Source organism: Hydra vulgaris, chromosome 07, assembly GCF_038396675.1.
Source record: "Hydra vulgaris chromosome 07, alternate assembly HydraT2T_AEP".
NCBI classification, from domain to species: domain Eukaryota; kingdom Metazoa; phylum Cnidaria; class Hydrozoa; order Anthoathecata; family Hydridae; genus Hydra; species Hydra vulgaris.
This window is the reverse complement of record NC_088926.1, coordinates 38,390,001-38,404,177: the sequence shown is the minus strand read 5'-3', so window position 1 is coordinate 38,404,177 and position 14,177 is coordinate 38,390,001. Positions and strand designations below refer to the sequence as shown.

At 26.4% G+C, this 14,177-nt stretch overlaps 1 protein-coding gene across 1 annotated transcript in view; it reads left to right on the top strand.

The window, feature by feature from the left end:
• The first annotated feature begins 2,272 nt into the window (after positions 1–2,272).
• The window catches only part of LOC100208978 (probable U6 snRNA-associated Sm-like protein LSm4), a 22,282-nt gene continuing 10,377 nt past the window's right edge, over positions 2,273–14,177 (top strand). The window contains exons 1-4 of the mRNA XM_065801832.1: positions 2,273–2,414; positions 2,515–2,599; positions 3,116–3,157; positions 7,225–7,323. Of these exons, the coding sequence (XP_065657904.1) occupies positions 2,594–2,599; positions 3,116–3,157; positions 7,225–7,323 (147 nt within the window). The 5' untranslated portion in view covers positions 2,273–2,414; positions 2,515–2,593. The remainder of the gene's footprint in view (positions 2,415–2,514; positions 2,600–3,115; positions 3,158–7,224; positions 7,324–14,177) is intronic.

Genomic DNA, 14,177 nt, shown 5'->3' with positions numbered 1-14,177 from the left:
ATGTTGTCTACTTTGAGTTTCCGCGTTTAATTATTATTTTTTATTATTATTATTTTTTTTAAATACTTTGATAAAACTATATAAAGCTTAAACGTTTTACAGTTTGACCATTTACTGAACGTTTTACAGTTTTAAAAATTTTTTACACAGCTATAAAAAGGCGAGTTTGTTGTTGATGAAAAAAGCAACTTTACCATTTTTTTACATTATATATCTATTAAAACACGTCAGCTATTAAAACACGTCAGCTATTAAAAACTCAAAGTAATAAATTTATTAGTTTTTAAAAGTTCTTGATAATCTTATTTTTTCGTTTTCAATTTTTATTTAGGTTTTTACTGTAAACTTAAAGGTATATGGCCATAATAAAATAATGGTAAGTTCAAAAAATCTTTTTTAAACACAAAAACTAAAAAATAATAGATTTAACGTTTTTTAACAAAGAAATTTGTCTTAGGAAACGAAAATCTACTATTACTTTTACATCAACAAAAAAAACTTGTAACCCATTTATTGAATTGCACTGTGATTCAATACTTATTAAAACATGGGATTTTATTATGCGCATACGTTAGCTGCAAACATATAAATATCATTATTTTGATTTACCGCGTTAAGCTTTCATTATATATTGTTTACCAGTTTACCAGCATTTTTCCGTTAGAAAGGTAAACATTGCAGTTTTTAAATTGTGCACCAAGACGCATGTTAAAGTATTGCATTTTGCAGAGATTGCTTTCAAAAATAAACTCTAAGACTTCCGCTGCTTATGCAACCGGCACATTTTTTGATTTAAAAAGCGTTTTTTTATTTTGTAATGACGACTGGGATTTCTATTTAGTTTTTTAAAACTGCAGCAAGGTCATGGTCTCCGATTATGGGGCGCATTCATACTTGCAGCATGCACAATTAATTGTTATTCATGTTGTCATAGTCATGTTGTTAGTTTTTTTTCGACGAGTGAGCTGCTTTTCTATTTTCCAATCGCGATGATTTTTCCTCATACCGAAAGACGTGGACGACGTTGGCGTTGACGTGGAAGACCAGATGTTGATGGCTCTGATAGTAAAACAATATTAGCGTCCAAATGATCAAAAACAGTTTCTAACTGTAACCAAAAAATACGAATCTTTTCCTTTAATTTTTCTTACCGGATGAATCTAGATCCTTTTCTCAAAAAATATTCCCAACATAATCAAATATTGCTAAAGATTTAGAATCTCTGTTTGTTTCATTATGCCAAAGCTCGAAGAGCGTCTTGTTTTTAAAGCAATGCATGTCAGAAAAAACAAATGTATCTTTGTAAAAACTTGTTAACTATTTTTAAATTATATCTATCTATCTATTATAATTAACTATTAAAGACTAATAGTTGGACTAAAACAATATGCAAAAGTAGTTGCTAACATAGTCGATCATTTTTTTGAAAGCTCGCCAAAACTTTGCTTATAATTAAGTATAAGTAAACACATTAGGTATAAGCATTTAAAATACATTATTTAAAATAACGACCAATTTGGATTTGAGGCGTTAAAATATATTACTCTTATCATTTGCATTTTTAAGTTTCTACTTAACTTTATTAATTTCCATTGCAAGTTTATAAACCTAACATTTTTTTAAAGGTAACAGTCTTATACCAAGATTATAAAAAAGATTGATAATGCTGTTAAAAACAATAATGTTACTGCTACATTTAGAAAAGCAAAGTAATAGAAATACTAGGTGCACTAGGTTTTTAAGATGACAGCTAATTGGCTTCTTGAACAACTATAGAAGGGCCTAAGTAACCAACCAAAGAAACTGCAGTAAGGCTCCAAGAGTTTAGCCAAATCTTTGGTTTTTTCTATTTGCAATTTTATTATAATTTTTTTTTTGCTATCAATATAAAGATGAAGGTTAAAGGTAGTTTAAATCTAGATGGTGCGAGTATTTCAGAAAAAATCCGCAATTAAATTTGATGTCGTGTTTCTTCTCGTTCTAGTGGCGTAGCGAGAGTCATTAGCGTTCTGGGCCATAATAGCAAAAAAAGCGCCTTTTTATGGCAAAAAATCAATTAAAAAAAAAAAATGCCAATTTTGAATAACCGAACTTTTTTTTGACGCCTTTTTGATCGTTTACGCCTGAAGCAAATGCGACTTTGGTCCCCGTTTTGCTACGCTACTGGCCTGATCTCTTTGTACAAAATAAATTATAAAATCAAACTTTTTCATGTAGAAAAAACCACTGATCTCAAAATAACTACATTTTTGCGAACTCCGCTTAACAGTATAAAGTTAAATACGGTCCCTGAGGGTTGTCGGAACATATTTTGAAGCGAATATAATAAAATCCGATTTAGGCTAGTCCAATTTAAAATTTTTGGTTTGATCATTTTTATAAGTATTGTCTAAAAATCTTCATAATTCAAAATAGTTAAGCAAATTTAAGTTGTGTTTTTTTCCCTCAAAGTCTTTTTATTTTTATTTTCGTATTTAATTATTTAATATTAGTTAAATAGCATTTTTTTTTTAGACTAGATAAGCCAAAATTCTAATTTGTACTGCAAACATAAAAAAACTCAGTAAAATAACAGATCTTATACAAAAGCACAATGGTTGTAAGTACAATTTCTTTTTTAATATCATGTACATTTATCTAGCTAAAAACAAGACACAATTCCGAATAGAAATCATTAGACTTCTTTATGTATATATTACATAATATTAATTTACAAGTTCCATATAGAACACATAAAATATTTGCAAACAAGTTGCATATGTTAAAAGGTACATGTTACAAAAAGGTACATAACATGTACTTTTTAACATTTGTATACAAATATGTTGTGTACTACATGGAACTAGTAAATTAATTTTAATTTGAACCAAATTTTCAATTTTAACAATGTAAACTTGAGTTGCAGGTCTATTTTTTGATTTTTGTTTGTAAACTTTAATTTCACCTAATGATTTAATTATATTTAATACTTTGATTTCATTATAGCTTTAACTAAAGCCACAAGCCATTAAAAAAAAAATGTCTGCCTTGTTATACTTTTTTAATACTGTTTTATAATTAGTATTAACATTTATAAATATATTTTCATAGTTTTATTTAACTTAACTTTTTATAGTTGCCACTAACGTTGTTGCAGACTTCTCAAAATCATCCAATGGTAAGTTTTCTTAAATATTTTATTTTGTTTAAATTATTAAAAAAAAAAAAACTAAAGTATGATCAGCTGGGCTAAAGACAAGTCATTAAGTTTAGGTTTGCAAACTGCAGCCCAGCATTGTCTCATTATTCATTAATAATAAACTTTTCTTTAAAAAAAAAGTTGTCTTTTGATATCTGATAACATTTAATATACTTTATAATTGCTTCTTTTTTTTATGACATTTTTAATGCTGCTAAATTTTTAGTGTGGTTAAATAATCTATTAAGGCAACATTCACATTTCTTTAATTTGTAGTCAAAGTATGTTTTTTTATATACAATTATAACACAGGCTCTTCTTTTTAAGTAGTATTTATATAAATAAAAATGACTTACCTAGCATTTTTTGTTTTACTTCTCTTTTGCAAAGAAATTGTGTTTATTAAGCTACTATGTTTTCTGATCTATTTATGTTTTTGAAATAATTTTTTTTAAGTATTAGAACATTACTTAAATAACTAAATTTAAGTAACTATGCATTTGTATAATATTGATTTTTGAACTGAATTTGCTGTTTAACCCACTATTCTGATGTCAAAAGAAAACTTGATAGCGGCATAGCACTTTATTTAATTAAACTAGTACTACAAGAAAAAGTTTAACAGTGTGTTTAAGAATAGTGTTTGTACCAAAATAAGATAATTGAACTTAAAGAACTTTTGACTTATAATGTTTAAAATATGCAGGTGCAATAAAGCTATTGGCAGATGAGGCTCTTAAGTTCTGGTAATTATGGTAAATTAAGTATGGCAAATTACCTAAATAAAGGAAAAACTCTAAAATGAAATCTCCAATTTTATTGTAAGTAACCATAGGAGAAAATTGATAATCTTACCATTAGCAGTAATACAATAAATTTCTCAGCTCTAATCTGCAAAACAGGATAATGCCAGAAAGGTTGTAAAAAATTGCTTCAACTTTTTTATAATGTCATATTCAAATAAGAGAATAGCTCTATTGAAACTTGTCCCAATCACACAAATGTGAAGCCATGGTTAATCATTAAAAAAATGAATAAAAAGCGACAAAAAGAAGGAGCCTCGGGGAACTCCACTTTTAACTGGTACCTAGTTTGAGTATTTACGATTAACAATAACTCTTTGTCTAGGGTTTTTCAGAAAGTTTTTAATCCAATAAAGTGTTGATCCATTTATACCATAAGCTATAAGTTTAAAAATAAGAAATTTATGTAGAACTTTGTCAAAGGCTTTTTCAAAATCAAGATAAATGTTGTTGATGGGAATATTATTATCAAGTAATGATGTCCAATAGTTAATTACAGTTAAAAGGTTAGTTAAGCTGGAATGATCTGGACGAATTTCATATTGGCGTGTCATAATATGATTTTTTATAATTTTTTCAAAGATTTTTATTGAGGTACAAGTTATACTGATAGTTCTATAATTGAGTGCTTTTGATCTGTCTCCTTTTTTAAATATGAGTGTAATTGTTGCGTCTTTCTATATTTGGGGTATTGTTCCACTCTAAAGGACTTAGTTAAAAATAGTAGATAATTTTTTAGACATTTGAAAGCAAGTTTTCTTAAATATTATTGGGTATATAATTTGTCAGAGCCTGGTGGTTTAGATAAGTTTAGACTTTTGAGGTATGTTTCGATAATTTCTGGACTTAGATCAATACTGTTTGCAAGGGGATTACATTTTTATACTTGTACTCATTATCTGTTTCTTCATTTCTGTTATATATATATTGACAATATTTCATTTGTTTAAGTTTAAGTTCATTGATTTTTTGAGAGTCAATCAATTTTGAGCCTTTTATATTTTTAAAGTTAGATTTTAATATATATTATTGTTGATTCTAGTTTTAAGATTATTGAAAAAGATTCTCCATAGTTGGTCTGAGTTGGATGTTGGACAGAGTTTTATATTTGCAAGATCTTCATTAATTTTGTCATAGTTTCCTTTTGTGTATAAATGTTTTGTATGGAATGGCAGTACAGTCGTCCCCCGGTTAACGAACTTAATTCGGAGTACGAACTAGTTCGTTATCCGAAGAGTTCGTTAACCGAAACGCGTTTTCCCATAGGCCGCCATTAAAAAATTTTTAATTGGTGGATTTTGCCGAAATAATGGGGGAAAAAATTCAAAAATTTGTCCATTTTGATAAATAAAATAGGCAAAGGTGAAATGATTGAAACCTGAGATTTATGCATATTTAAAAATTGAAACAAATTGAAATTGGGCATGAAAATTGCTTGTCAAAGTTTTAGAAAAAACTAAAAATTGAACATGAACATTGCTTATCAAAAAATGAAAATTCAACAAGAAAATTGCTTGTCAAATTTTTACCAAAAAATTGAGAATTGAACTTGAAAAATGCTTGGTCCCGGTTCGTTAACCGAGTTCCGGTTCGTTAACTGGGAGAGGATTTTGGGCAAACTTTCGGTTCGTTAACCGAAAGTTCGCTAACAGGGGGGTTCGTTATCCGGGGGACGACTGTATATTTACAATGATTCAATCGATACAGTAAAGTAGAGTAGTTAATGGCGACTTGCCGATAGGTGCTAGATGAGTTAAAAAGGAAATCATGTTTTCACCAGAAGTAAATAAGAGGTCAATTGTAGAGGGATTTTGATTTTATCTGATGTGTGTTGCTTCTTATATATGTTGGGTTAAAAAAGAATCATGAATATTTTCAGTAAATTTAATTGATTTGTAAAAGGATGTTTTGGATTTTCCTTCAATCGTTATTCTGCTTTACAATCTCCATCTTTTCTCTTCCAGTAACTTCAAACTTTAATTAGTGGTTGCTTGCAGCCTTGTTGGAAGCAAAGATGTTTAACAAAAAAAAAAAAAAAAATTATAAAAAAAATAATTTGTTTGAGCTCATGGCATTTATTTAATAGGGAGTCAATGTATGTGTATATAGCTTTTACAGATTTAATTTCAGTAATTTTTTTAATTGTTTTGAAAATTAATCCAATTTTTTAAAGTTTTTTTATATTTTTTGTTTACCAAAATTGAGTTTGATGACTTTGTTGCGCCTAATGCACCATCGAAAGGGTGAGTTTAGTTCACTTTCAAGCAGTAGTTGGTTTTTTTTATTTCTTTCTTTTCTAAGTTGGGAATCGATTTGCCTTTTGGCAAGTGTCATATCCGGATTAATGAAGACATTTGTATATTTTATATTTTTGAATAATTCCCTTGTTGCAAGTAAAACTTAATTGCGTTTGCAGTTTTCAGGAAGTACGGCAACGATGGGCGAAGGAGTTTTTGAGTCTTTTTTGTTTTTTAATCTTATTATTTTAATAGGTTTTTCATTGCCTTTATTGTCTTTACCAAAATCCTCAAATACCTGGTCAATTTTTTTTTTATCCTCATTGTTTTTTTCAAGTTCATTTAAATTATTTGATTCTTTGAATAGTTTCATTCTTATCACGTATAATATCGGATAGTTCTGAACAGCTAAGTTTACCTTGTTTAATCATGAATATTGTGATGATGTTGTGTTGATTTAATGAAATTAATAATAAGTAAATGATAATAATATAAAATAACAAAATAATAAAAGGAATAATAATAATAGTAAAATAAAATTTATAATTTAATAAATCTCGAAAGAAAAAAAATATTTATTTTATTATATTGTATAAATTTTATAAAGAAACAAAATAATATTAGACTAAAAGATTAGGAAAAAAAAAATATGTATAGAAAAATAGATAAGTCAAAAAATTAGGAAACAAAACGAAAAAATTTAGAATAAAAACTTAAATTTAGATAAAATAAAGAAGTTAGTAAGAAATTGAGTAGAGAAAATAGTAATAATTATGTTCCTACGTTTTCAAAAAAATATATACACAGGTTATCATGTTGAATGCAGATGTGTATAAATATTATGTTTAAAAATGAGTTTTTATGAAGCCGTATACATCAGTAGATGTATGTAGCCTTCATTGCTTTCATATTTGGTATGGCCTCAAATAGTCAATCTAAATGTACTTTTGAGGTTACATACATTTAATATTTATGGTTATAAATTTTAAAAATTAAATTCTTTTAGCTTGTTGAATTAAAAAATGGTGAAACATACAATGGGCATTTGGTAACTTGTGATAATTGGATGAATATAAATTTAAGAGAAGTCATTTGCACCTCACGAGTTAGTGTCTTTTTTTTTTTTTTTTTTGCTTTCAGTATTTTTTAATTTTTACTATTAACATCTGATATTTTTAATATTACATTAGGATTATATAAAACAAGTTTTAAAACAGTTTTATATAAAACATATTTAACTATCAAGCTAAGATAATATAAATGTCTTTTTGAAAGTTTTGGTTTATTCATGTTAAATGGATTGTTCATATTTAAAATGGAATAGAAAGTTTTTATGTCTATTAATATGTGGTTGGTGTTAATGCAAAAAATGTAGTCATTAAAATTTTTATTTAAATACCTGCTTTTATTTCCTACCTGCTGCTTTGCGGTAAAGGGGGTTTGCATTAGTTTAAAATCTTTTGTAGATTAATTTGTAATCGCTATTTTTTTAACATAATATCTCTTATATTTAAATAATATATCAAATCATTCTTATTTAGCAGGGTTTAAAAGAGCTAAAAGTTATTTTTATATACAGTTTAAGTTTAAAGTTTATGTAATTTGCAAGTTTTTTTAAATTTCAATTCACCTCCTCATAGCCATGAAGGCCACTACAGTCGAAGAAGCTACTTTAGTTATGGTTACAACCCTCTCTCAACTCTATTACTTCGAAACATGAACCTTGATGAACAAGGCGCTGCACAAAGAAACAAGTTGAGTGCTGTACTACCAGAGACGTGGTAGAGATTTGACTTAAAACTAAGTAGTATATTTAATACTATTACATCATTACTTTTAGTAATTTATTTTCACTCAGCATGATGGTTAAAAAAGTAAAAGTAAAAACACAAATAAAATATTTAAACCACATGTGGCGATGAAAAACAATATGTGGTTTAAATATTTCAATATTTATAATACTAATATATCTAATATGGTTAACTACCTAATACCATTCATTATGATGATAAATCATGTTTTATTTTAAAGTGTATTAAGTTTTTTTTTTAATAATTCAATGTTCTTTACCACTCCAAGACCTAGAGGGCCACTACTCCTGAGGAGGCTATTTAAACCTAATATTTTTGCAAAAACATGTTCTACCTATATACATGTATTATACCTATATGTTATACCTACTTTTTAAACTATCAACCCTTGGAATTAGGGAAAATGAGGTTGGCAATAAATTGCTAGTCTCAAACTGTCTTGACTGTCATAAATTGCAAATCTCAAACATAGAAACGAGGTCGGCAACTTTTTGCCGACCTTAAACACTTTTAGGTCGGCAGTTAGTTTGGCATTGCCAAATGCCTACCCTAATTCAAAGGGTTGAACTATTTTATACTTTTTAAAACTATTTAAGTGAATAATGAAAATACTTTATGCTTAAAAAAGTATTACTTTCTACATTTTTAATCAAATCATCACTTTTCTTTTAAAGGTAATCCACAGAAAAGTTTTTTCATTAATAACTAATGCTCTAATTCACAGTTAGAAAAAATATTAGTATAAAATAGGTCACGTGCACTGATTAAAAATGTAGTTTTTATTTAAAAAGACGGTTTGATAACATCAAAGTAGTTTTAAATGTTTAATGTTTTTATACATTTAACTTTTAAAAAAGTTGTTTAAATTTTTTATATTATATAATTTGATTTAAACTGCATTAGAAATCACTTAAACATTCCTAATTTTCGAATTTTATTACTTAGTTCAAGTGTTCATTATTTTAAATAGAATTCAGATGTAGCTGTAGAAAATGTGAAGTTTTAAAATGAATTTATGTATTGTGATGTAAGTTTTAAAATGAAGTTATGCATGGTTATGTCAATTTTAAAATGAAGTTAGGCATTGTGATGTAAGTTTTAAAATGAAGTTGACATGGTGATGTAAGTTTTAAAATGAAGTTGACATGGTGATGTAAATTTTAAAATGAAGTTGACATGGCGATGTAAGTTTTAAAATGAAGTTATGCATGGTGATGTAAGTTTTAAAATGAAGTTGGCATGGTGATGTGAAATTTTAGCGAAGAAGTAGATTACTTTTAGCACAATAAAGTTAAAGTGATTGAAACTAAATATTTAATTTAAATAATTAAATATTTATTTACTACTAGAAGAAAAATTTATTTACAGTTTTTTAAATTGCTTAATATTTTCTTGATATCTCGATTGAAGATAGAAAAAAATAGAATTTCGTTAATGATAATTATGGTATATTTAACTTGATAATTAGGTTAATTGCATTCATTCATCAGGTTAATTGTGTTCATTCATTTTAATGACTTCAAAAATGGTGGCAAAAATTAATTTTGGGGTTTTTAAAAAGATTTAATAAGAAAAAGTTTAATAAATTGAACAAGAAGAAAAAACAGTTAAAAGAAGAATATTTTTAATAGAAACATTTCTATTAAGATTTGCAAGTAAATGTCTTAGAGCTTATTAAAAATGGGCATTTTTATTTTTAACTTATCCTACAGGCGCAACAATTTTATCAAATATTTACCTATTTAGACTGTAAATTACATTTTTAACAATTTTCCACGAAAGCTGTTTGTCTAAAGAATAAAATAAGCTAAAAAGTTTTAGGTTTAAAAAAATTTTTTAAATAACTGGTGGCTCTCTTCTTGAGTGATTTTTCATTAACATTTATGAAAGCTATCGATTTCCCACAAGAGCAACAGCAATTTTAAAAGTTATTTTAGTTTATTTAAACTATTTACTTTATTACAACTTTTTGGAAATACTTTGCTTTTAACTTTGTTGACTGAATTTAGATACTGATTAAAATAAAAAATGTTGCTACAAGAAGTAACAGACTGATAAATTAATAAATCATAAACTAGTAAACAAATAAATCAATATTAAAAAATTTCTTTAGAATCCTCCCAGTAATAGACGAATTTTATTATAAAAATTTACCCAGGGTTGTTATTGTACTAATCTTTAATAAAGTCAACAATAAATTACATTTCGGAAATTTTTATTAAATAAGACTGACTGCTCAGTAGTCGGAGAAGCAGTTTGTAGGCATCAAAAAACTTGGATGATTGTATCATTCTTGCAAATAGTTTAGCAAAATTTATCTTTCTTGAACAGAAAATAAAATATTATTATGAGTTTTTAAAAAAGATACAATGATAGAATAACTGATGTATTATGTTTTTGAATAGGTTTTGCAATTTATAAACCAATTTCAAATAACATTGAGCTTAAGCTCAATGTTATTTGAAATTGGTTTATAAATTAACAACTGAGATGGAGCGGGTTAGCAAAAAAAGATCTGTAAGCTTTACATTAGGCGTCCAAGAGATATTATATCTTAGCTTGTTTGAAATTACAAGGCAGCCCATTTACTTGCGAATCAGATGTCAATAAATATATTGAAAACAGAAAGATATGTTAAATGTCAAAAAACAATTGATGAATGGAATGTTTATTTTAGTAATAATAAAAAAATAGTAAATCATTGCAGCAAAGATCCATTTTATTTAAAATCATAATTATTGATAAAAATACAATAAAACGTCCTCTTATGTCTACAGAAGAATAAGCTAATACTTTAGAGTTGTTACTTAACTTGGAAAGTCCTCACAACAATCCACAATCACCTACGATGACATTTTTTTTTAGTTGTTAAGGTGTTCCAAGAAGGACTAAGTGTCTTATCACAAAGCACCGTGGAAGAACAATTTAACTAGGAAGTTTACACATCCTTCCTTACCAATGTCACTTATCTTTTTAAGTTCTTTTGTGTATTGCACTAGGTTCAATTTTTAAAAAGCAGCAAAGTATATACATTTGAATCTTTTAAAATATAAACAATAAAGTAATTCAAAAATATTTTATATCATTAAATTAAGAACGTAAAAAATGTTTGTAAAAGTAAAAGAAGATGACAAACTTTTATTCAGGAATAAAAGAAGATGACAAACTTTTATTCGGGAGTAAAAAAAGATGACAAACTTTTATTCAGGAATAAAAGAAGATGAGAAACTTTTATTCAGGAGTAAAAGAAGATGACAAACTTTTATTCAGGAGTAAAAGAAGATGACAAACTTGGAACTTAATCTTTAAATCAATTCAATTAATCTTCATCTCAGTAATTGAATTTATTTCAAATAATCTTCATCTCATTAATTGAATTTAATTCATTTAATCTTTATCTCAGTAATTGAATTTAATTCAATTACTTTACTTTGAGCTTAATCTTTTTTCCATTTTCAATTACTGATAAAATTACTAATTATTGACGAACTCCTTAACATTTGAAGACAGTCAAATGTGAAGGACTTTTTAACTTGGAATGTCAACTTGGGAGTAGAGTTAGGGCTTGAATTAACGCAAAAAATCTAATTTAGAAAAAAATTACCCCCTTCCTCCCTTATTGCTGGTGCCGCTTCGCGGTAAGGGGGGGGGGGTTCATCTCAATACATTATTGCCAAACTTATTAGTTTTATAGTAGTAGTGTCCCTTGGAGCGTGTTTGGCAGCCATTTCAACCGAAGGATTGGCAAGGAAGAGTCGCAGCTTTGCTTTATAAGAAAATGTGAGCGAACATTAAACTTATATCCTACGTACGTAAACTCCATACTATGTAATTTAATACATACTTAAACATATGTCAAGTTTTACAGTTTGACTTTCATTTAAAAACTGCATTGCGTCAACCTTTTCTTAATTTTTGATCTACAGCATTTGTTTCCGTTAAAAACAATTTTTATATAGTTTTAAAATTACAATAATCAATGCGCCAGCATGGCTGAGTGGTTAGTGCGCTGAGTTTCTGAACAAGAAAGCTGTGGTTCAAGTCCAACCACCGATGACTTCTTTTTTCAATTGAAAATTTTTTTTTAAATACTTGGGAAGTTTTATAAAGATTATATACAAACATATCTAACGATGTTATACACTTTAACAAACGAAAAGATTTTTAAAAAAGCTAAAAATTCCTAAAACATTAAAAAACAGGGTAATGTGTCATGGTTGAGATACTTATGTTATTTTAGTGTTACATTTCAAGTTTTTTTACAACTAAGTTGAGTTTGTGCAAGAAACATGAGTATACAACATGTTTATATATAGAATATAAAATCTATAGAACTGTAAAGTTGTTTTGTTTTGCATTTTAAATAACAAAAATTAAAAAATTAAACAAGCTGATGATTTGAACTTGCCACGCGGTAGCCTTAACTCTTTCAAAACAGTAAGAGGGTTTAAAAAGTTTTTTTTTTTAAGAACATAATTAAAAATTTTAATTTTATGTTTGAATTAAACCATTTTATTAAACTAATTATTTTTAAAAATAATTAAAAGTTAAAGTTATTTAATATTGATACAATAAGGAAATTTAGAGTTATACAGCTATTTTACAACGCCCCTGTTAAACATTCAAAACCGAATGTGCAACAGCGACAAAAATTAAGATGATCATCAATATAGTATTTTACTCCATTATTTTTTGGCTGATCCTTTATCTAAACTTTTAAATAAGGGATTGTCCATAAATTACGCAACGCTAAATTTTACAATTGAGGAAAACAATTGAAGAAAAGATCAAAATTTTTCTTCGCAGAGTCGTATGTTAGATAAAAAATCAAAATTGCTCATTAAGTTTAATGAAAATTGCCATCCTAATGAACTGAAGATCTCTTCTACTTTTTTAAAAATAAATTTAGCGTTTAATATTGTTACTGTAGTTAGATATGTTTAACTTCCAGGAATGATCCTCGCTATGCCACTGGGTTTTACTAGCATGGCTGAAATTAAATTTAGAATTATTGAGCGTTAAAATTCTTTAAAATTTTTCTGATTTTTTATTTATTTCATATTTCAGTTGCAAAATTAATTTAATAAAACAATTTTAGAAGACTTTAACTCTTTTGTTCAAATAGATTTCCTTTTTAAAAAAAATCCTAAAAACAACTTGCGTATTTATAGAAACTGTTTGATCTTAATATTGCTTTAGATAAAATGATATATAAAAAAATGGTATCGTGTTTTATTCTCATATTCTTTTCGAAATTTGTTGTTAAAATAATTTTTATTTAAAAGCTTTTATTATGTGTTAACTACATATAAGATATAAACAACATATAAGATATAAACAACATATAAGATATAAACAACATATAAGATATAAACAACATATAAGATATAAACAACATATAAGATATAAACAACATATAAGATATAAACAACATATAAGATATAAACAACATATAAGATATAAACAACATATAAGATATAAACAACATATAAGATATAAACAACATATAAGATATAAACAACATATAAGATATAAACAACATATAAGATATAAACAACATATAAGATATAAACAACATATAAGATATAAACAACATATAAGATATAAACAACATATAAGATATAAACAACATATAAGATATAAACAACATATAAGATATAAACAACATATAAGATATAAACAACATATAAGATATAAACAACATATAAGATATAAACAACATATAAGATATAAACAACATATAAGATATAAACAACATATAAGATATAAACAACATATAAGATATAAACAACATATAAGATATAAACTTTTTATGGCTAACTTTTGCTAGTCTTCGAGTATATTCAGTAAATTTAATAAGTGAATAACTTTAAGTTACTGTAGTAACTTAACTGGTTGTTTTGATTTAGTTTGAAGGTAAATTTACTGCGATGAACTTTATCCATTCAGTAAAGCAATTTATAACTTTAAAACATTATTGGCTTCCACTCAGAGATTTGAAATAATAAATTCAAAAACACTTTATGTTAAATAAAAATCTCAGTGCAAGAAAGCAAAGTTCATTTAATTTATTCAAAAGATAAACTCAGTGATATTTTCAAGATTCAATTCCCTATGGAGTTTTTTTTTAATTCTTTATATATTAAGA